The sequence below is a fragment of the Ciconia boyciana genome, chromosome 24 (assembly GCF_034638445.1).
Source record: "Ciconia boyciana chromosome 24, ASM3463844v1, whole genome shotgun sequence".
In the NCBI taxonomy this organism is placed as follows: domain Eukaryota; kingdom Metazoa; phylum Chordata; class Aves; order Ciconiiformes; family Ciconiidae; genus Ciconia; species Ciconia boyciana.
Genome location: NC_132957.1, coordinates 1473620 through 1496902, shown reverse-complemented (window position 1 = coordinate 1496902; position 23283 = coordinate 1473620). Strand labels below are relative to the sequence as shown.

Sequence of the window (23283 nt, the reverse complement as noted above, 5' to 3'; positions counted from 1 at the left end):
GGGTATGTAGACACAATATGGTAATTTGGGGCAATAAATTCAGCTACGTGCTAAATAGAGCGATTCAACTCACCTTCGCTGTCAAACAGCCCATTTACTCCAGGGATAATGATCTCCTTCTGGGCAATAAACCGGAGAAGGCAGAAGCCAGCGCTGCAAGGGGCTGGTGCGAGTCTCTGCACTGCTAAGGAGAGGCCAGGAAAAAGACCTCGTCCCCAGCACTCGGGAGATGCGACTTTCTCACCACCACCCACACCTCTGCTCTCCGTTCCCTTTGTTAGAAAATGAGAATAATGGCAGCACCTTTGGTAAACGCTTATCAGGCATCTGTAAGAGTACAAACCACAGCGTGCCACTCTTGCGCCGGTCCCCAGCACAGAGGATGAGCTTCATCCGTAAATGTGCTGTTCTTTTAAAGAAAAAACAACATGTGGTGGGAGACTTTGGAGGAAAATAGAGATTTCGCCATTTCCCTCTGCCAGATAACTCTGGTTACCTAGGAACAGACACACTTCTCTAATGCGGCCAGTTCTTCTCATCAAGCACAGGATGAGCATTTATTGTCTTGTGATCAGGAGAAAAACACAAACAAAAACCAGAGCTCCACAAGTGACATGAAACATCGCACACATACACGCCACGTGATGCCGAACAAAACCAGGAGCCAGGTCCAGGTTAATGGTGTTAAGAAGTCTTAGAAATCTAATGTAAACATTTAAAAACATACAGAGGAGTCCAAAAAAATAAGCCACAGTAGTTCAGGCAGCGTGTTGGGTCAACTTTCTGGAATTACGGTTTCTGGCATCAAAGAGGATGGAGGGGAGTTGAGAGATGGCAGATCCCATCCAGAGAGGTTCGTTTAAGCTCTGTAGAGATCTCAGGCAGTGTATGCTAATGGGTCACGATTTTGGTGTCTGGCTCTGACCATTGTGGTGGGCAGGTTCCTAAGTACCCCTTCTCCTTGTATCAAGCATTTTCAACGTGGCTGAACGTGAACAGCCCCCCAGATATCCAAGGGAGTGGAAGGAAAAAAAAAAAGAAAGGGAAAAAAAAAAAAGAGAGAGAAGCAGGATGCAGAGTCCTCAGCAATGCTTCTCCTCTTGGTTCCTTTGAAATCTCCAACCTGACACACTAAGAAAGGACAGACACCAATCGCTTTTGAAAAATTTTGGCAAGAGGCTGAGGATGGCGAGGGGGAGGGCCGGAGGGAGCATGGTACACGGGTGCACCGTGTTCTGGCTTCCAAGTATGGCAAACCTCACGTTCGGCCCTGTTAACCTTCCCTCACTCCCCTGTAGTGCAATCGTATTTCCAGGGAGTTAATCGACAGGCAGTTCTTTTATCACTTTCTGATGGCAAGCAACAAAGAACACTTAAAATTACACTTGACACAAGACAAAGGCACCTAAAAGCTTGACAACATGATCAGGTCGTGTTCTGTTAAGAAGGCTTCAAGCGTTCATACTTATAAGCACACTGCACACTCACAAGAAAAAACCCCTCGTGTTTGGAGCACGTTAAATATCGCAGACCCAGCAAAAGGCTGGTTCTGCAGCAGGGTGTCAGTGTTGCTTGTAAACGGAAATTCAGGAGGCTCTGCCCTCTGATTCACGTTTGCTTTCGCTTTGGCCCTAGTAACAAAGGTGTCATGCAGACTCCAAGCTGTACTTCACGTAGTATTTACAGTATGACACAGGAAAAGTTAATAGAGCAAATGGGAAGTTCTGCAGGGGCGATGCGGAAGGAAGAGTTCTCCTTCGTGAACTAATATTTTATTAGATAAGGCACATGTAGAGAGAGTTTTCAAAAGATCACTTGCAAATCAATTCCACCTAGCTAGGACAACCTCCCTGTCCCTTTCCAGGAGCCAATTTTCTAGTTACTCAGCGTGAATTTGGAGTGACTCCACTTACACCACAACATCTCTGGCATCCCATCCGCCAGCCTGCCAAGCCGGGCAGGCCCCGGGTCTGACCCACGGGGTGCCCAACACCTCCCAAATCTCCGCAGCGGAGCACTCCGTCCTTCACAGGATCACTGGCCGAAACTTTCAGAGCCGAAGACTTTGAACACTCACTCCCTATAAAAATATTGGGAAGTGACCTCCCAGTTTTGACAGGTTTGAAAAAGTTCACAGCAGGCTGTTGAGGGAGAAGAAAAAATTGCAGCCTTTGCTGCTTGGATCGCTGTAGGACACAGGGGAATTGGATGGCTCAGGCTACAGGAGTCCTGACGTGCATGCACAGAATGGAGATGAACGACGAGACGGATGCTAGCTCTCAGGGAAAACAATCCCTCCCAACAGCTTTACCCTCTCTTTAGCCGATTCTTGGAGAAAGGCAAAAAAATCTCTCTCTCCCTGCTCGTACATGGAAGGAAAGTGCTGCTGGCTACACAGACACAGAGCAGGTCTGCACAACTAACATCAGCTATGAGGACTAACAAGCTTTCCTTGGTCTACCACACCCCACTGCATAATGTTTGGATTTCAACTACATTGGTAGAAGGCAGAATTAAAACTATGCATTGTAACAGAATTACTCCCAAACCACACTGGGGCCCCAGCACTGAGATCAATAGTTATCTTGCATCCGGCTACTGGCTGGGAGCCCAGAAAAAAGGGTGTCCCAACAGGGCAAGGTGTGTCCCGTAGGGCATTTCTTGGGTCAGCACAAAACCTGGATGCCTCATAAGTGGAAGTCAGATGGCACAGAGATCTCGTGCTGCCTACCTGTAAACAGGGTGAACATCACCCAGGTAGCCAGGTCCAAGCCCAATGTCAGCAAGCTTTTCAATAGTTTCCAGTGGGCTTTGAATCAGGCTTTTAGTGAGCAATCATTAACGCAATGAGATGAATCTGTACCTTTGAAGCACACAGATCTGGCAAAAACTTTTGGCAGCAGGGAAAGCAAGACTTCTAGCATAACAATAGTCCTAGCCAGACAAATGAGGACTCTTGTGGACTTCACATCTGAACAACACTCACCCACAGCAAGCACCGTTATCTAAAGGATTCTTCACCAGAGAGCACAAGCAAATGAGGTGGTAGATTTTACCAATACCTTCGATATCACTCGTACCAAATAATTTAGGTGTTGCATTTCCCTTAGAGTGAAAATTCCAGATTATTCATCCAGGAGAGTAAACACCAGTTGCTACTACTGCTCTGATTGCGTTTGTTACAATTACAGATGACTTGGGGGTGTGCTGTGCATGTGATGAAAACTAAGCAGGGGGCAGGAGAAGGAGCAATCGTGGTAGTGTTCGCTGTCATGGGGAAGTCAGCCTTTTTCACACATGGTCATGAGAGGATTCCCTCAAGCAAGGGCAGTGAACGGTTGGTTCCTCAGTCTGCAACGAGGCAAATACTGGTAACTCAACGCAAACAAAAAACTTTCTGATAAGGCCGTGCAGAGCTCCGGAGGTGGCAAGGGCTGACAGCACATATCTTCTGCAGTGATGAGGAGAAAAAAAACCAAAAAAGTCCCCAAGATGACTGGGGTGCTTGGGGGGGAATGCAAATGATCTTTTCAAATAACAATAATAAAAAGACCAAAAAGAAGAGAATCCAGGCAGTTTGCAGCTGTTGCTGCTTAAGGCCATTGGTTTCCCGGGGGATAGTTGGGCACTGTGGGATACTCTGGCAGGCTGTTCCCAGAAAAATTGTTGTACTGGGCCTCCCTGCTGGGGGGGTTCCTCCATGTGCCGCTGTTCCACTCGTCCTGAGCTTTCTGAAAGCTTCCACCAGCCCCTCGGTAGATTTTATGTACCTAATGGATGAAAGGGAGAACAAGAGGAAAGTCAGCAACAGGTACCCACACCTCTTCCTCAGAAGAGCTATAGTCACTTTGGTACTGTATCATGTATTTGTTTCTCTCTCTGTAAAGAGCTGTATTTCCAAGGAACAAAAGCACTACAAAGGTAATAATACAGTGAACAGAGGTGCAAATAGATCATATCAACCCAAGACTTGAACCCATTTCAGCCACATGTCTGGGATTCAGGTTGGGAATCCCACAGCAAGGCAGCCAACCCCGGCCAGCGGGCTGAAACCTCTGTAAAACTGACACTGCTGCTTCAGCAGGGCTTCTGCCTTCTCTCCTCCTCTGCCGTCAGTCTACTGAAGCTTTCCAGACAGAACTACCTCCAAATCCTTCTTTCTGCAGAGAACAGAGGACCACTTCCCACCCTGCCACCCAGTCCCTGCTGCAGGCCATCGTGAGATGCTTCACTGTTACCATCAATGACCATCCCAATGAGCAACAAAGCTTGCTTCGAGTGATGTAAAGGAACATTGCCACATGAAATGGTGACAACATCCAGCCCCAGCTGTCTTGTGTTATCTGGATTTGTCCTCTAGATACTCTGAGAGACACCAGCTGACTACACTATAAAACCTTTAAAAGCAGTGATGGCTTACAGTGGCTGCTAAGCTGCCGGTTCACATTATTGCGATACAAAGTGCAGATACTCCAAGTCAGAGAGACATCTGAAGGACCTACCCTTAAAATGCAGATGAGCATTGCAACTGCTGACATTGTAAACATAATGGCAGGAAACAGCATAAACACAGCAGCTGCAACATTGGTGCTAAAGAAAGTAATGGCTGCCAACCATCCACTGGAAGAAACAGAAAGAAGGGAACAGTATCATTATAGCTCTCTTTTAAGTGTCCTTATTATCTGAAAAACTGTTTAGTCATACCCAGAAATTACAAGGCAGCTTTTAAGCTCTTGAAAATGAAAAGAACAATGGAGAAAATGGACAGAATTAAATGCAGCTCAGGCAGGTATTTCCCCAAGATCTCAAATCTCGCTTGCCAGCATCCCTCGCTAATCCAGTCTCAGACCGTTAGGGGACAGCCAGCTGCTGCACAGACTTTGGGAAGAGAAGATTTATTCCCAAGGTGCTTTTGATTGCGCAGAGGTTGTGCGTCTAGAGACCAGACCTGGGAACAGGGAACGTGAGGGTCTTATGATTTACACTGCATCTCTGTTCCTTTGATGGCAATAACCAGGTAGGGCAACTGGAGAGCATCAGCAGTTAAGAAAACAAAATGCTGTACGGAGTGCTAGGACTTTCTCTTACTTGTAGTTTCAGTAGGAATTGCTCTCAAGTTTCTAGAGACAGAAAGTTAAAATGCCAAACAATTATAACATAACCAGGGACAGACACTAAAATGCTCCCATTTATTTTAGGACAACTCTCACAATACTTGCTCTATAGGCCAACAGTGAGTCATCATGCACTGCTCACCATGTGCTGTGAATACTTTGAGGGCAATGCTAAGACAGGATCAGATGAATCTTGAAACTGGCTGGTTAAATGGTAAAAAGAAATGGACATTGTAGGAAGGTGCTAAAAAGAACGAGCAGGTGAAGATATCCGACTGCCAATACAGCAATGAAAACAGAACTGTGTACTCCAAGAGCAGATATAATTATGCCACAGAGGAAAACAGAAAGCTTCTTCCACTCCACCCTGTACAGTCTCCCACCAGCTTCTCAAAAGTTCACGGAAACAGCCCATAGCCTGAAACTCTCAGGCATGGGAGCTGAGTGCTCAGCTATAAGACTGTAGGAGCATCCTGCTTACCAAGCTCCCCATCCGGAGAAACCAATCGCCTGCAGGATCGTCAGAATAAACTGTGCGCCAAAGATGAAGAAAAAGGCCATAAAATTAAACGAGCTGTCCGACCTGTGAAGGAAGAGAGGAAATTAGGGAGAGATTGGCACCTCACATTGCTTCACGCTGATGTTTGACCCCATCATGTACAAACTCTCAAATGTGGTATCTCAGAAGAGATCCCTCTACAGCTATGTACTTTGAAGGCTACTCCTCTTTCCCTGGCCATGAAAGCACGCAGATCCATGAATCATCAGCACCTAATCTCTTCCAATAAGCCTAGCTCCTGCAATTGCTTTACCAAAGTAATTGTATATATGATGACACACGAGGAGAGGCAGTCTCCTGCAGAACAGAGAGTGCCTGAATCATTTCTCTGACCAAACATCTGAGGACAGCACAGCCTGACACCTGTGCAGCTCAGCCACTGGCAAGTAGGCACAAGGGGGCCTGAACACTGGCAGGCAGAGTTTGCCCATACGCTAAAAGTGATCATTGAGCATGAGAATTCCAGCTGGGAATGTCTCAGTGGCTCTTTGTCATCACGCTTACACACCCATGGTTAATAGTCCAGCACTGGGACATAATAGGAGGAAAAACAGCCATAACAGAAGTGGGTGGTACCCTGTCTGGGGAAATGCAGAAGCATGCTTTCTGCATCTTTGCAGGCTCCACCTCTCCAGGATGTATAGGTTGAGAGGGTCCTAAATATGTGAGGTCCTTTAATTTATTCAGGTATAACAAGCAGCATGAATATGATCCCAAACAAGAAGGCTGACCAGATGCGTTCACGGTCTCTCCATCATGGGTGCACTGGAGCACAGCACTGTCTTGCCCAAGTTTTGGCTCTGCCACAGAACTGCAGCAGAACATCTTCATCCCATTAAACCAGCTACATCGATGAGCCAGCCTTTCACTGTAAGCCCAGGCACATCTAAAACTCCTCAAACTATCATTTTTAATGATACGAATTATTCCCATTCTCTCAGGAACTCAAAGGGCCCATGATTTAGAGAGCAGATTTACAAAAAACACTTCAGTTGCTTATGAGGCATCTTGGTGCAAGGGGGAGTTTACAAAAGAGCTCCAGTCATTCCCAGCTCCTTTTCAAACCCTGAAAGTATTTCAATGTTTATTAGTATTATAATTCTAGCCCCTAATGCCTAAAGAGGAGATGAGGGAGGCAGGATCCCAGGCTCTGGAGAGGTCAATGCTGTGGACCCTGGCTAGTCTGAGACCAGTGGAAAAGCCTCCAGCCAGACCCCTGCTGCTCTGAGCCGTGTGTGTTGGTGCGGTTATCTTTCATCTTTCAAAAGATGGTCACAGAGATGCTGTGAAAGAAATCTGCCATCTCTGAGTATCCTCATGATCCCACCCTTCAAATATCACCTCAGAGTAGAGGAATGTGAAAGAAATACTTTAAACATGGACTGTTCACAGTAGTGCCTATCATAATCTAATTAACAAGGATTAAGCTCGAAGCTGAGCCTTCAAACAGACTCTTGCAACTACAACCTGAAAGGGCTGGAGGAGTCTTCATTTGAAAGGATCTGTGGGAATTAGTGAGGATACACAGAAAAGGTGACTTCTGATCCAGCTTTCTGGTGCAGATTTGCAACAGCTTTGCCCTAGTGCCAAAGCTCTGCAGCTAATTTAATTTTGGATGCAGATGTATGACGAAGGTTTTACGAAAGCATCTTCGCAGTACATGATGCCAATATTGAAGGGTTGCCTCTTCCCAGAACAAGCATAGCAAGTGGGTCTGACCTCGCTTTCTTGAATCATGGCTAGCTGCGATCCCACAAGAAACACTGCTGCCCCATTGCAGTGCTTTTCAAGCCTCTTCTACAACGGATGTCAAAGTCAACGATCTCTGGGCTTGCCTGTCTCTCCCTAGGGCTTATTCTTTTTTTAACTGTAGAAGTCTTTACACAGAGTAACCTCAGGGACCTTTCAGTATTCAGTTGCATAAACACATACAAACAACATTAAAGAAATAATTAGAAACGGTCCTTGTGAAGCCCAGAGGAGGTCAATGGGGAGGAGTAATTTTTCCCAGACTTCAGAATGGAAACTGGTCTTTGAACAGAGCAGTTCTCTGCTCTTTGAGCAGAGCTCTAGCCGGCACTCAGAGACCCTCAGGCTTCTGAACTAGGGACGGAGACACAACCCCAGCCCCAGAGGGCAAGAGTTCAGAGCTAGTATTTTCATGTCTTTTAAAACTTTCAGATTAATCTAACCCAGTGGCCTTCCATTTCCATCAGAAATAATCCTCCCCTGTACTCCATGATGTAGTCACTGATGTTTTGAGCACCACCAGTGCATTAACTGCCCAGTGTTGTATACAAAGCGTAAATTTGGAAGAGCATTTAAACAACTAATATAGCATGTGCTAAATAGATAGGACACCACCCTCCCATTTCTATCAGCTGCTTTTCCTGTTATCTAAACCAACTCATCTCAGAATCTGGTGAATCATCAAAATCCAGAGTATCTGGTTCTCTGTTACCAGAAAAGAGCTTCACCTTCAGAGCCCAAACCCCTGACTGGTGTGTGGGGTCTGCTGGTGACCCGCAGTGCGACACTGGGCAGGTCCCTCCCCTGTGCCTCCTCTCCCTGCCTCAGGCTGGAAACTGCTCGGGACCGTCACAGCTCCAACAAGCATTATGCATTAATGTCTGAATAATGCCTAGTGATCCACAGCAAGCATGAGCAAATGCAAATGATTAATTAAAATGTAGGATGGCTTTAAATATTTGTGGAGTTTCAGAAGGACTTGCTCCAAGGAACTGCTTTTATCTAAAAAGCAAAGCAGCCAAGCTCTCAAAGGTATCTAGAGACAAAAAACAGAAGAGTTCTCAAAAACTAATAACTTAATAGTCTTCCAACAAAATAAGCCTCAGTGAAGCTTTACCAAATTAGTATCTATCTTAACGCTATACTGACATGAGGGTGCTGCTAAGCCTGAGATATTTAAGTAAAATATGGATTTCATCCTCATAGAAGTGGCAAACTACTCGCTGCTGCTCACCTCCAATCCTCAGTCCTACCTCTAGTATTTAAAAGTAGCCACATTCTTCTTTTCGAAAGTAAACAAGACATTCAGACATCAAGTCCTTCATCTTTATCCTAGACAGACATCTCTCCATAGGGGCACTCCCAGGTAACAGCACTCTCTCTCCCAGAGGAAACAGAACCAAAACCGCCCCACGGGCTTCCACTTACCGAAAGGCTTTGTACGCAGGTCGGAACCAGCAGACGTAGCCGCAGGGACTGAAGAGGATAAGCCAGAGGATGGCCAAACCAAAATTGACCCCATAGCCTCCTCCGATCCACCATGCCAGGCACGCAATTATATTCACTACTAGTGTGATGCAGTAAACTGTAAAGAGGGCAGAGGAAAGAACGTGAGGTTGTGCAGTTTCACATCTTCAGGCAAAAAGGAAACAAACACCCGCTATTATAATGGGAAAGGTCCACGCTGCAGTGGGAAACTCAAGCCCAATAACGCAGCCGCTCCAAGTGAGTCGCAGGTTCCTGCGTGACCCCAGGAGCCGGCAGCACAGAGACGTCCATCTCCAGAGGGAGTGCTGCAGCAGAGGGATGAGGAAACTCTTTTGGGACCTGCCAAAGGATGGAGAGCTGGGTAGCAACCGGTGCGACCAATACAAGACTCAGGCCAGTATTATTATGAATTATGAGCAAGGTTCAATTCCCATTTGTAGCAAAACCCCTTTATGAGAGGAGAGGGGTGTAAAACACTGCCCCGCACCCAGCCTTAATATGACTTTGGTCTCCGTGCTTGCTGAGGCTGCCTCAGGGGCTATTACAGAGCCAGCACAGTGCCTTGCGGGCTCACTCTCTGCTTCCCTGGGCCTCTGAGGAAGCCTGGAAGTTAGCTTCAGGGCTTGTAAGTGCTGCCTTGAGTGAGGGGATAAGCAAACTCCAATCAGGCTGGGAACACAAGACCATAGGGGTGGCTTAAAGGCCTTTTCTCATCCCTGTTCCTGCCACTTGGATAAAAAGGAACAGTTGACAACAGCCCCCAGAGCACACCAGTGCTGTGCTAAGTAGACGAGCATGAAGCGACGCTGCTCCCCCCTTTCCCTGAAGCTCAACGTCACCGCAAAGGGGGGCTGCACACTTCCTGGCTTTCGCAGGCTGAGCTCGGTCCCCATGCCAGGGGTTTCCCGCTTTCCTCCCCGCACTCCCCTCAACACTCCAGGGACTCCCTGCAGCTGTGTCCTTGCATCCCCCCAGGCTCTGCCAGTGTCAAAGGGGCTTAGCCCAATTACAAGCTCCTATTTTGGAAAACAGGTGGTGACTCTTAAAAAACTTTGCGGTAACCTGTATCAATTAGCACAGATAAAGAGAAATGAGAAGGCGGAGGATCCAAACACAAAAGACCCTTCAGTACCGCCTGGTGATGAGCTCACAGTAGCACTTTGGACCCTGGCCTCATTTATTCAGTCAAAATTAAATCCCTGAATTTCTCTTCACCCACGGTAAGTGAACACGCCCTGCCCATTCCTTGCTTCACTACACGCGGTGGCTCTGCAGCACGCCTGCACATCACTGCCTTGGTCCTCTGATGCCCGACGCCAGTCTGGCCTCTCCTGACTCTTCTCTTTCCTCCTCTTGGCACAGAACCACCTGCCTTCACGCAGCCCAGGGGCTGCTAAACAACTACAAAGTTTTGTGGTCATAAAATAATATTGACAACACAGTCGGGAGAATCTAGCATGGAAAGCATCCGAACCCAGCTGCTGCTTCTGACATACAAATTACATGAGAGTTAAAATAAAACATTGTTTTACTACAAAGAAAATTTCTTCTGAGTAGCTAACAACAAGGCTTTATACACAATGGTTTGGATGTATCTTAATATTGGGGGGAAGAAAGAATTTTCATTATTTAAATTTCATTTATACAGTAATTAGCTGTACTTCTCCAAATCTTTCTTTTCAGAAGTCATTTATCCTCCAAAAGTTACTTAATAAAAAACCAACCACCAAGCACCTATAAAGTTTTAAGGAACTTCTGGTTCTCCCTGCGCATCAGGTAGGAGTTTGTTCTCCAGTAGCGGGAGCTCTGGTACAGGTTTCCCCAAATCACCATCCACCTTAATAAAATGTTCACATCCAATTAAAGTAATGAGCATTCAACCTTCTAGCAACGACTTTTGTGTTTCTATTTTTAACTCTGGCCTTTTCTTGTTTACCGCCTTCCCTCCATATGTGTCCCTCCCTCCATCCCATCCCAAAAAGTCAGGGAGACCCCAAAAGAAAGTGTGCTGCAGATGGAAATTTAAAACTCCTGGTGAAAATGCCAAGTCTCCTCAGCCATGCGTAGACTAGTTGCCCAAATGGCTGGCACCTTTCCAGCCTGCCATTAACTTGAATGAGGGGCGCTTTGTTTAGGAAGAGCCGCAGACAAAGGCAGCTTTACAGCATGCAACATTTAACCAGTTAGTCTGAAGGGACAAGCAGTTTCTTCAGGCAAGAAAATTACAGAGCTCATTTCAGCATCTCTAAATAACGAAAGAACAATGGAGTGATAGATTATGCTATTATTTATGCACACAAATCTCTCTCATACACACATCCTATGCATCTGGAATAAAAGCCATGCCACCAAATGCGTATCTGGCAGAAAACAAGCTTTCCTTCAGTGAGAAGGGTAAATAGGATGACAAGCATTTGGGGAAAAAAAGATAAGGAAGGCAAAAAGATTTTTAATCTTCCAAAGCATTCCCTGTGGTTCTCTAGGCCTGCCACACCATTTCTCATCCGATTTCATTCCTTGGAGAAGAATGGTCAATTTTCATTACTGGCTTTTGAATGGCTAAGCCAGACAACACAAGCCCAGAGCCAGGAGGTCTGTTCATACAGAATATCAGCAAATCACCAGCTGTGACCGAGAGGATCAGTGCCCTTCTCCAGCAGGACAGGGAATGTTTTGTAGGCTATGGATAGCTAAGGAAGAGACAGCGTACGGCTAGAAGACACTGCTTCAATTGGGAAGGGAAATCTGTGGGTGGCACAAACAAGGGGGAATTTTAGCCTTCCTATAGCGAGGTGCGGAGACAGGTAGCAAGCAGGCGAGCCACATTTATTTTCTTGCCTAAAATTCTCCTATTCGTCTTAGTTTAGGTGAATTGGGAATTACTTTAAGAGGACTATTTTGGGGACTGAAGCATCACTTGACATTAATAAAGGTATCAAATGCAGTCTGCTTTTTTCCTCCTCAAATTTACTAATGGACTTTTCTAGCGGCAAAGATTCATGGCACGGCAGCTTAAAATTTGGGCATAAAGTTATATTACAGTATTCTAAGATGAATCATTGTTTCTCATCAACTAATTGCAGTCAAAACTTTAAAGCACATAAGTCATTGAGATCTATGTTTTTTTCACTACACACGTACATTTTCCCAGCACAGGTTTCTCATTCAACTTACAGATCCATACGTGGTAGATTCTCTTCACCAGAGACTGATAATCGATGGGAATTTCATCAGCAAAATTCTGGTAGAAACATGGTTTCAGAGGGATAAACTTGGGGAGCGGTGGGAAGTTATTCACCTTTTCTACAATGCAGAACACAGATGTTAGCTGAATGCAGAACCATTCTCATATGGCTGAGCAAGTGTAATATCCTCCACGCCTTCCCAATGCACACCCGTGCACTCACAAGAATCAAAAGGGAAAACCATCGCCAGCTCCGGCCATTCACGTTACTCACTGCAACGCGTTCATCCTCATCCTGGACACCAAACATCTTGTTCTCCTTCCTCAGCAGTGGACACGATATTTAAACTAGCACATGCAAGGCTTAGAGTGAGGAATAGAAACAAGCTAGTAAGCGACACATGGATTCGATACCTTTACACATCAGTGTAACGTTGTGTGAAAGGCACTGCAAGACAAAAGACCTTAAAATAAGCTCCAGGATGAGGTTCCCCTGGAAGGGGGGAGAGGCCAGCAACACCTGGGGGAAACAGGCTGCACAGAGGTTTTTAGCGACAACCTCTCAGAAAACCAAAGCAAGAGGAAAGGCTGGCGATCGTCGAGACAAGCAGATTTACCTTCAGACGCAAGCTGAAGGTGGGCTTGCTGGCACATGGATCAGGCCTTAGGAAGGGTGCCTTCAGAAAGCATCTCCTAAACTGGAATTTAGTACTCAGATATCATCCAGTTCAGGGAAGGCAAGTCAGATGTCAGGGATGACTTTGTTGTGACGAGACTCATGAATGTACCCTTTTTTCTTTAAAAGTCAAGATTTTCCTGTAAGGTTAAGCCCCAGCGAAAAAAAAAGGGGGAAGAAAAAATAAAAAAGCTAGAGGAAATGCTGACAAAAACAATATGGTGAAGAAAACCTTACCTTGGGAAGAAATTATGTTTTAAAATCAAGTCATTAAATGCCTAAATCCTCTGCATTTAAGCTGCTGTCAGCTTCTAGACAGATGCACAGATTTGCTGTGTATATGTGTGTGCCTGGACATGTGTTTCTACATGTTTGGGAATGTTTGCTCTTGCCTTCCAGTGCTGATTAAAGTTTGATTCCAGGGCATTGTGACTAATTGTCTTTAGTCCACTTCAGCCTCAGTAAACAGAATTAAAAACAACCAGAGGAAGAGATGAAGAATGTCCTGGGAAAACCTCCAAATGGCACAGAAGACAAGAGGAAATGTCTGAACAAGAACTGTCAGCACAAGAGTTCCCCTTCTCTTGCCATTAGCTCTGTGTGAGAAGACATTTCGCAGGAGCAGCTTCTTAGCTTCACTTGAAGGCTGGCAGGGAAGAGTCTAAAGCTGTAAGACATGCTTTAGGAAAGAAAAGGCTTCACTTCATGCAAAGGAAAGGCATATTTGCACACAGAAAATATGGTGAGGATAACGCCCACTGTGAGTACATCAGGATTAAATATGGAATAATGTCTGATGTCACCAGCCCAACTTGACTTTTCAGTAGACTTTTCCTTATAAAAACAAACATTAAGTCTTCTGCTCCTCCTCACCCATCTCCTCTAAATGCATTTTACATTAATTCAGATGCCCTCTAAAGCTGGTATTAGTTACGGGTTAACACCTACTGCTGACCCCATCACATGTAGTGCTGATATCCCACGGCTGCTTTCAAAGTCCATAGGAATCTGGACTTCTTAGCACTAATTTTGTTTGCGATAAGCATCTTATGGGCTTTCTCCTGGACAGTCTGTCTCAGCAGCCTACAAAAGGACATAACAATGCTGGATCAAAGGAAAGGAAGGGGGCACAGCTTTCAAAGCTAGAGAGACAGCTCTCTAGGGAAGTCAATAAGACCAAGATTAACCAACGACAGTAAAAGCAGATTCTCTAACAATCTTTTTGTTTTGAGGGATAAGGCAAATTTTGTTCTGTCTCTCTTCAACAGCTGAAGCTGTAGCTAGTTACTTTGGTTCTGCTCTCTTCCGTTTTCTCTCTCCTACAGTACAGATCTCTCATGAGCAGTAGAGCTGGTGCCAGCCTCTAGTGCAGAAGTCCCCAAATGGTGGGGCCAAAACCAACTGGCCTGCTGGGCAGCAGCTACTGCAGTTTGTCATTTTTCAACCTCACAAAATGCTCCAAGTACTTCCACAATTGTTTGCTAGGAACACAAAGATCGGGATTACACCTCTTCTCCGTTGCTGCCCAGCTGCAAGCAGCCAGATGACCACTTTTTCCCACCCAGAGACCCTGTAGTCTTAAACTGTTCTGGGTCACTTCCAAGAGTAGACAAAAGAAATCAAATGAAAATATCCCCTTTCATGTCTGACTGCATGGCTTGGAATGCTACAGCACTCCCATCAAGGCTAGGATCAACTCATTAGAACAGCAAGCACACAACCCCTGCTTTCAAAAACCAGACTGTACTACCAATGAACAGCAGCTGTATGCAAGTCCCAGACTTTCTCTTATCTTAAAAAAGTTGGGAGGAATTTTGTTCCTAATTTCACTACAAGTAACACTAAGATGTATTAGTATCAATAGTACAGCTAGGAACGCTGTGGAAAGCTGTTTAGCCTCTGTAAGGAAGGAATTATTCTCATGTACTTTTCTGTGAATAAATTCCCTACTCATACAGCTTTCAAACAAGTCACACCTGAGCCTTTATTGCTAGAACAGTAACCTCAGCTGACAAATCGACAGTGGATACAGCGTAAAAGTGAATGCGACCAAGGCAAGAAAAGAGAAGTAGCTGAAGAGCTTTAGGGATCACTAAGATCTCAGGAAGGGACGCATGTTGCATACCTGACAGCCATCACAGCGTACTGAAAAACATTCTCTGAAACCGTTCTTCTCCCTACATTGCCATATTTTCAGGTGCTCTTACCTGCCATTTCTATTAGGAGTGTTCCCTGGTGAAGTTTCAGACAGATAGCAACGGATCTATTGGAGAAAGAAAATCAGGTCAGCACATGTCACTAACCAGCACCCGAAGAATCTCCTGGAATCGAGAGTATCTCCGGTACAGCGTTTGACACACTGTGAGCCCAGGGTTCCCACTACAAACTACTCGTCTCCAATTGCCCAAAATGGGCATGCTGGAACCTTACAGAAAGGATCACAATTTCTCCTTGTACATATGAAACTCCACCTGGTAGCATCTCATTCAGCCCAGCCCCACTGTCAACCACTTCTAAGGCTTGTATTATTCGGCAGCAAACAAATGTGCTCTTAGTGGTACCTGGCAAAGGCTGAGGATGCGCAGAGAGCCACTGCCAGAACATGTGTACCTTCCAGCTGCAGCCAGACAACAAGCTGAGACAGACAGCTCTGGTTGGGACCCAGCAAAGCGCATACATCGGAAGAGAGATTTGTACAAGCTCACCAGACTTAATGCCTCATTTAGGTGTTGAGATGATTTGTTGGCTCCTGACTCTCTGTGGACCTTCCCAACTGCTGAAAAGAACAGATAATCACTGTTAGCTGGGAAGTAAACTGCTGTTAAAAAAAAAGATCAGCTGGTACACAAAACCCAACACCCCTCACTATTTTAATAATTCTGCACAACCCTTCTTAAAATGCAGATTCATTCTTCCTGTTACTACCATTAAACATGACCATAATTCTGGAAGAATCAAATCCTGCAAAGTTTACTCGGCATCAGCCGTGTTGCTGATTTTGGCAGAACCAATCACACAGATGAAAGCCGCAGAGAGGTCTGTGCTGAGCTGAGAGGTCTGTCTGTGATTCTACCCCTTCTTCGTTAAGGATAAAAACACTGTGTGCCCCTACCTGCAAATCCCAGAATGAAAACACAGAATACCACAAAACAACCCTCTAAACCAGCACTGCAGGGTCTGACAAGAGTTATCAAGAATGAAGGGAGTCTAGACTAAAAACTGCCCCTACAAAAACACACCAAATGCCACAGGCTGCTGCCGGCACCGACAGCAACCGCAGCACCGAGGTCAGAATAGCTGCATTGTAGCCAAAGCCCTGGGGATTTACAGCAGCTCATTTCCCTTTTCTGCACCTCTGTGCTGCCCTCCTGCATGCCCTGTGTATGGTCTGGAGGTTGAAGAGTTTACACTGGTGCAATTATTTTGTGGGGGTCCAATTTACTTTCCTTTTTAATTGAGTTACTCCAGCACAGTCCTTGGTGGAGACAACGGCACTCTGATAAGAAGCAGGACCTGTACAGGCAGCTTATTCCTCCTGTATGTAGAGATGCAATTATATACAAGCTTAACTACGTCTACATTGAGGAGAACGTATTATTTTGCTTGTACCAGTCTAAAGAAAGCAACAGAGTGTGGACAGGAAAGCTATGCCAGTTGTGAGCTGCTCCGGGCTGGGACTCCCTGGATAAAGGCTCGCACAAGGGCCCCCCTCGCAGCTGAAGCCTCCAGGCTTTCCCACAATACAGACATTACCCAGCGTCTGACAGGCCTTTTATAACGTATGATTTAGAAATGGAAGCATTTTGCTTTGCCTTTTTAAAATGTGTGAATAGAAAATAAAGTATGAAGACAGTTAAGAATACAATTAAAACTTCACCACACCCATTTGCAGCTGCTCCCAGCTGAGATCTGTAAATTCTGGGGGCAGAACGAATGACACATGAACGCCAGTTACGCTAACGCACTAAGAGAAAAGAATCTTTCACCAAAAGATGAGCAAACGAGTAAGGTACTTCTTCAGAAGAGGATTATTTAGTTCACGTACTTCAGTGCCAGTGTCTACAGCTGCAGAGTGGTGGGAGGCGTCAGTCTGTCCACTGGAAAAGGGACCAGAAGGAAAGACTGAGGGACACATTCCTGGCTTGACAGGGGCATCGTGGCCAAACAGTAGCTCTCCTGTGCCCTCCCTTCTCAAGGAGACAACTGTGGTGCTGTTGAGTGGCTTTAACTCAAATAAATAAATAAAAAACCAGAGAAAGCAGCATTCCAGCGATCCACTCCGTTCTCCTCTTACCCAGTTGTTCTCATTTACCTGCTCATTTCCTAAGAAATCTCAGCCACGGTTTAATGCTTTGACAACAGAGTACATCATCACGTAAAGAAGCTACGACAGAAACTCCTGAATATTCCTCTCTTCAGCAACCTTTGCCTTTATGAGTAACCTCACAGAAGTTCCTGGGACACCAACGCAGTTTCCCTACAGAAAGATGTGTTTTGTAACTGCAAAGTGGCATTAAGAATATTTCTTTCTTCAAGGACAAGTGCATACGACCAAGTTTTACACTGAATAATCAGTTCCTGAAATGCATTGACCTTCCACTGGTTCAGCTGCACTGAGACTCCAGCCCCGCTCCCGGTGAAAGGGAAGGGAGCTTTCCCCCACGGACACCTACGGCCGCAAGCTCAAACCTTTCGCGGGCATGAACTCAGACTCCAGGATCCAACCCAATGATATTTTTGTTCAGTGCTCTGAGATATACTTGCACAGGAGTCGCTGTTTTCATACCTCCTCAGCTCACCACTTTTAGTTTGGGCGGGATTTCTGCAAACTCTTAATTGTAGGGTCTCGGGATAACAGGCCTCAGATGTACAGTCAGGGAAAAAATCTTGTGTCTAATAAGTGATGACATTGCTCAGCTTGGACGGCCAGTGGCTAAAACTCCTTTAGGGGGAAAATTTCACTGTGCAGCCTAAACATCCTCAAGTCTAGCTCCAGGTGCAAGATCCTGGCATAAGGAAATAAGATTCGCAGCAAATACAGATAAACAGATCCATAAACAGGTATCATCCAACCACGCGTGAATTTGTGCAAGATAAGAACACGTGTAAATAAGCTCTCTGTTCACCAGAACATTTTCAGTTTAATTGGTAATAGAAAAAACCCAACATCCGGCACTCCGCTGCAGAGACTTCTTCCTATATAATCCGCTATTTGCGGAGGGAGGAAAAAAACCACACAAGCTAAGGAAACCACGGCGTGAAGTGAACTTCCTTTTTCCACTGTGCTCATCCACGGTCAATGAGTAACTCCAAAGTTTACAGTCCAACGCACATGACTCACAAGAGCCCACTGGAAACAGTCGGAGCTTTTCTTCACTAGTGTTTCAAGGACAAAAATGCCTTGTGTCATTTTAAGAGACAGCATTTTCCTTTTAAACCAAGACACGTATGCAAGCAGCACTGTTTTTCTAGGCGGACAACAACACGATTACTTTGAAGGTGACCTCAGTGTGAAACACGTTTCACCATCTCAGATTAGGGAAAATTTTGTGAAGGAATACCTGCAGCAATCTGCTTGAGGCACATTATATGACTGCATGTATGCTACTATTTAGTCCCCTTGTTTATTCTGCCTATACTACAGTAAATAGTTTTAAAAGTTTCAGTTATTTCTCAAGATTTCTTTCTCCAAAAAGAGAGAAGGGTGATAGGGGAAATAAATAAAGGACAGGCCAAAAGAAGAGTGCTGACAGGGAGGTGGGAGAGCTGAACTCATTCCTGCTTTCCTCAACCACCTGGTGACCTGGGGCAAGTCCCCTAAGACCAGATTCACAGGACACCGGCTCCTCTTGTCCCATCTGCAGATGTCCCAGTCAATTGCAGAAGAGCCCGACATCCTAAGCTTTCCATCCAGCAAAATTCACCAGCTTCTGAAGTCTTGCTTCAGGATATTTTCTGTACTGCTTTTATATTTTCATTCTGATATGATGACTGTAGCAAGGCTAAGAACTTCTACGCAAATCTGTACTCAAGGGTTTAATCTAGAGTACTTTGCCAAAAGCAAATCGAGGGGCAGGATCCGCACATAACAACAACGGCAGAAGAACTTGCCAACACACCCTCGTAAGACAATGATTGAATGATTAGAGCACAAGCAGAATGAGAAGACCTGGGCACAACGCACATCTCCTGAAAGTGGTTCCAGCTTACCCCTCGGGTGAGGGCTATCACCAGAGACCAGGCTTTCAGAAGTCACTTCACGCTGCAAACCAGCGGACCGCAGACATTTCAAAAGAGCAAATGGCCTACAAGCAAGGGCACTCCACGGGGATCTGGGAGACGTGGATTTGAAACCACCAGGCTTGGCAGGGAATCAACACAGCCTCCAGCGTTCCTGAAGCAAGTGAATGTCTTGCTCGTAAGCCTTTCAGTTGCATTTAAAAAGAAAGTGGTGACTCCGCACTGGTTTTAAGAGAAAAGGCTGGTTTTGAGTCTCATTCAGATGCCCACCTCTTATCAGGAATTTCCCAGAGAGCCCAAGGCAGCAGAGGTCACTCTGCAAGGCACCAAAACACTTGGCTCAGCTCTATGAACCTAGACTTTGTATAGCTGATACAGTTTGTATTTGATAGTGTTTCCCCTCGCCACTGTGCACTGCCAACCCTTGCGGAGCAGGACACCGCCCCTTCAGTGACGCCAGCGCAACGCTTGCAGTGCCGTGCTTCAAATTAGATGAGGCAACAAAACCAGCCCAAAAAGTAATTCCAAAAGCTGCCCAGCGCAACCAGTGAGAATGGGGAAACTGTTTATGGCAGCACTCCCGTTGAGAAAATGCTCAGGGAACAATAAAGTTAGCAAGGGTTACCCTCCTCCCACGTCAGTCCGACAGACACCTCCAAGTTACCGGAGCCTCTCGGGGACGCCTGGCTGCACAGGGCATTTTGCTGCCCCCTCTTCCCCTTGTCTCCCATCCTGGAGCTGGTGAGAAAGCACAATCGGAAGCAATTCCCCCCAGGTCTGTCCCAGCCTGTTTACACAGCCATAGCTATTGCCTCAGCAGATGGGCAGAAGCCTTAATTTAGGTACTACGCAACCCGCAGCAGACAAATATTGACTTTGGTCTGACTGCTTCCAGAAGTAAAGCTTGGCCGCTCAGGGGCAGAACCTCAGAAGGCTCAAGAGGAAGACAGAAAGCACAGAAACACAGTGTTCAGAGCACAAGCCTATTCCACTGCTTGTCACCTACTCGGATTGGCCTCACGTAGAAGACCTGGGCTGCAGACAGCAGCAACAACATTAGTTGACCCAGAATAACACTAAAAACCAGATAAATTAATCCATCAATTACCTGCTTAATTTCTAAGCTACTGCTCCCTTCATCACAGGGTCAGATAAGAGTTTCTCAGAGCTAGTTAATGCTCACAAAAAAACTTAAGCCAGAGAGGGGGAAATAAAATTACAATGTCCATGTGCTGTCTCTATCAAGGGCAGTATATGAAAGAGCTGTTACCCAAACCATGCACGTCAAAAAGCTTCACCCTCGCTCCTCACAGTCCCTGGAAAATCACTTACATGAACTTTCCCAGCCAGAGGTTTGCAGCTGCCCTGAGCGCACCGGCCTCATCCCCTTGGGCTGCCCTGCGCTCCCCTGGGAGCCCCCGAATGCCAGCCCTGCCAGATGTGTCCCTGCCAGATGTGTCCCGGCCGGCTGGCCCCACACGGCCAAGGCAGAAAGCAGCTGTGAGAGGCAAATTCCCGAGCACCCGTCGGGGAGAGGATGGAGAGCGCAGCCGGGGTGCTCGCGGTCCTCAAGGGGACGGGAGCAGCCTCCGTACACCTGCCGCCATGCTCCATGGGGGCACGGGCCCCCTCACCGCTCTCCGCCGGGGCTGTCTCCAGCGCCGCCCGCACACGCTGCCCCCGATAGCTGCTCCCACCGGAGCCGGCCCCAATCCCTCCCCCCCGCCAGGGCTGTCCCCGATTCCTCCCCACACACGCGCCATCCCCCCAGACCTGTCCCCAATACCTCCCCAAGCACGGGCTCCCCCGACACCCCCTCCCCTGTCGCCGCCCCCGCTGTCCCCATTACCCCCGTCGCTGTCGTCCCCAGGGCTGTCCCCATTACCTCCTCTCCGGCGTCCCCCTCCCCGGGCATTCCCCGCTGCCCCACCGCCGGCCCCCGGGCAGGCCCCGTGACAGCCCCAGGTGCACTCTGAGGCGCCCTGTCACCCCCCGCCCGACCCCCGGGCCGGGCCCGCTGCACCGCGACTCCACGAGGCCGCCCGCGCTCCCTCCCGACGCCCGTTCCTCCCCCGAGGCTGTCCCCGCTGCCCCCCAGCCCAGCCCCGCTGCCCCCGCCCGGCCCCGGGCCCCGCAGCCGCGGCCCCGGCCCGGCGCTCACCGTGCCCACCTCAAGGCGCAGCGGCCGGAGCCCCGCTCCCTCCAGCCCGCCGCGGAGCGCGCTGGGAAAGGGAGTCCCGCCAATGGCCGCTGCCGCGGCGCTCCCGGCGGAGCGGACTACACTTCCCAGCGTGCCCCGCGACACCCCCCCACCTCTCGTCACGTGAGGGGCCAGCCGGCTACGGGGCGTGGACTGAGGCGGGGATGACTCCGCTACGGGCGCCGAGAGGGACAGAAGTGTCCGGGACGGGAGGGCGCGGGACGGGGCCTGCGGCGCCTCACGGCGGGGCGCGCCGGGGCCTCGGCCTGGTCCCGCTCCGGTCCCGGTCCCGGTCCCGGTCCCGGTCCCCGTCCCCGTCCCCGCCCCCGCCCCCGCCGGGGAGGCTTTGCCGCCCCGAGGGGGTGGGTTTATCACCGCCCGTTCACCAGACGGGTGCGTGGGCCGGGGCGGGGGTGCGTGGATGGCCCCTGAGGGGTGGAGGAGCCTCAGCGCTGGCGCCAGGGCCGAGGAGAGGCCGCCACGGGCGGGGAGCTGCGGCGGGCAGGGCTCAGCCCTGTACGGGCCCGGGCCCCCTCGCCCTGACCCCTGCGTAAGCGTTAAAAGCCCCGGCCCTGGGGCGCCCGCACCCCTCGGCGTGAGGAGGTGCTGCCCGCCGCGCAGGCCGCGCCTCAGCCTTGGTACCGGTTTCTTTTCAGATAAAACAGAGTGGGTTTGGGTCAGGGGGTTCGTGCCGTGCCCCTCCCAGCAGCACCCTGCGGAGGACGCCGGCGCCGGAGCTGCTTCGGAGGCACCCATGGGCTCCGTCTCCAAACAGCGTTACGGCATCCAGCTGTCAGCTCAGCCTCTCCGCCCATCGCCAAGTTTTAGTTGCTGGATTAGCTACAACGGTTGATGGGTGATAACTGGGTTGGGGACCCAGGGCTGGGTGGTCATTGAGGAGATGGCTGTTTATAACATCGGTCATTAAATGCTGATTTCACTTCTGAGCAAGTCAGGTGAATCAGCGGCAGCAACAGTGGAGCTGGTGCCCGGTGCTTGTGTGACTTGCCCCCTTCTGCAGTTCAGCAAAACAGGGTGGTGAGGGTTGAACAGACCGATCCCTCTGAAACCTTTGTGCTGACAGCGGTGTACTGGGAAGCCCCTACCCAGCCACACCGACAGCTGGATTTATACACTTTCTGGATCGATACACTTTTGTTTGGTTCTGTAGCTCCTTAACTCCTTATTTACACGGTGTTAGACTCCTTAACATAGGTACCAGCCCATCTCCAAGGTACCAGCTCTATGTAAATGCTGTAAAGTTGGCCGTATATAAACCCTACTCTTCTTTAAAACATGCCCTGGGGCTGTGGTTTCTGTAAACGCAGCGCTGCCAGCTCTGGGCCGTGTGATTCAGACTCATCCCTCTAACACTTAGCTGAGCAGTTGCTGAGGCCTTCGCACCCCTCGTCTGCAAAGTTTCCCTAAAATACAGGTCTTGGGGCTCATTGCTTGCGTTCGGCCCCTGCTCTAGGCAGGCTGCCCAGCTTTGCTGGGGATTGCTCCCCAAAGCGGGCCCAGGCAGTGCCACTTGCTGCAGTATTTACCAGCTGGGCAGATATTTTTTGGGAGGGGAGAATCAGGCCTCCTGCCTCCATCTATCCAGAAGCGTGACAGACATGCAGGGAATACTTTAGCTGTAAACCAGTAGAGGTCACTCCGCCCCAGTAAATCCAGTGCTACTGGAGACGTTGGGTCACCAGTAAGAGAGAGGGAGAGCTTACTGGGGAAGGCGGGATGGGCAGAGCCCAGGGATGGGGACTCCGGGCATCTGGGTCACCCTGGTACGCAGCTCCTGTCCTCGCTGTGCCCCGCCTGGGACGGACACGCTCGGGCAGTCCCCGCCTGCCGCCTCCTGCTGAAGGTGTTCGGGCTTCCAGGGGCCCTTGAACCCGCTGGCTCCGGCGGACCGCAGGTGTTAACGCTCCTCCCGGCAATTCCCAGTATCTCCCCTGGAACCCAAAGGCCATTTTTCATAAACCTGTTTTGTTTAAAGAGTAGCTCTTTGCAAGGAATTTTTTAAACTGATTTCCCGTGCTTCCCCCCCCCCCCCGAAAGAAATGAATAAACGTT

The 23283-nt window shown here is 48.3% G+C and overlaps 1 protein-coding gene across 4 annotated transcripts; it reads right to left on the bottom strand.

The window, feature by feature from the left end:
• Positions 1–524: 524 nt before the first annotated feature.
• On the bottom strand, positions 525–21261 carry SCAMP4 (secretory carrier membrane protein 4). 4 transcript variants are annotated; one of them, XM_072845164.1, is made up of 8 exons: positions 21181–21261; positions 15476–15546; positions 14978–15033; positions 12085–12213; positions 8851–9007; positions 5596–5697; positions 4503–4620; positions 525–3770 (listed from the first exon to the last, which is right to left on the bottom strand). In XM_072845164.1, exons 3-8 carry the CDS (start codon positions 14982–14984, stop codon positions 3594–3596), a joined length of 690 nt encoding a protein of 229 aa, XP_072701265.1. In that variant the 5' UTR covers positions 14985–15033; positions 15476–15546; positions 21181–21261; the 3' UTR covers positions 525–3593. The 4 variants fall into 4 exon arrangements, with proteins under 4 accessions (XP_072701265.1, XP_072701267.1, XP_072701268.1 ...); XM_072845166.1 differs by having other exon boundaries at positions 21172–21249; XM_072845167.1 differs by having other exon boundaries at positions 15476–15543; positions 21181–21247.
• Between the last annotated feature and the right edge of the window lie 2022 nt (positions 21262–23283).

What these genes read in the sequence shown, in the direction of transcription:
- SCAMP4 (XM_072845164.1), bottom strand. An exon ending in CCTGCGTACAAAGCCTTTCG is followed by an intron (nt 5,698 to 8,850) that starts GTAAGTGGAAGC and finishes CTTCCTTCACAG; the next exon opens with GTCGGACAGCTCGTTTAATT. An exon ending in TTCTCCGGATGGGGAGCTTG is followed by an intron (nt 4,621 to 5,595) that starts GTAAGCAGGATG and finishes TGTTTCTTCCAG; the next exon opens with TGGATGGTTGGCAGCCATTA.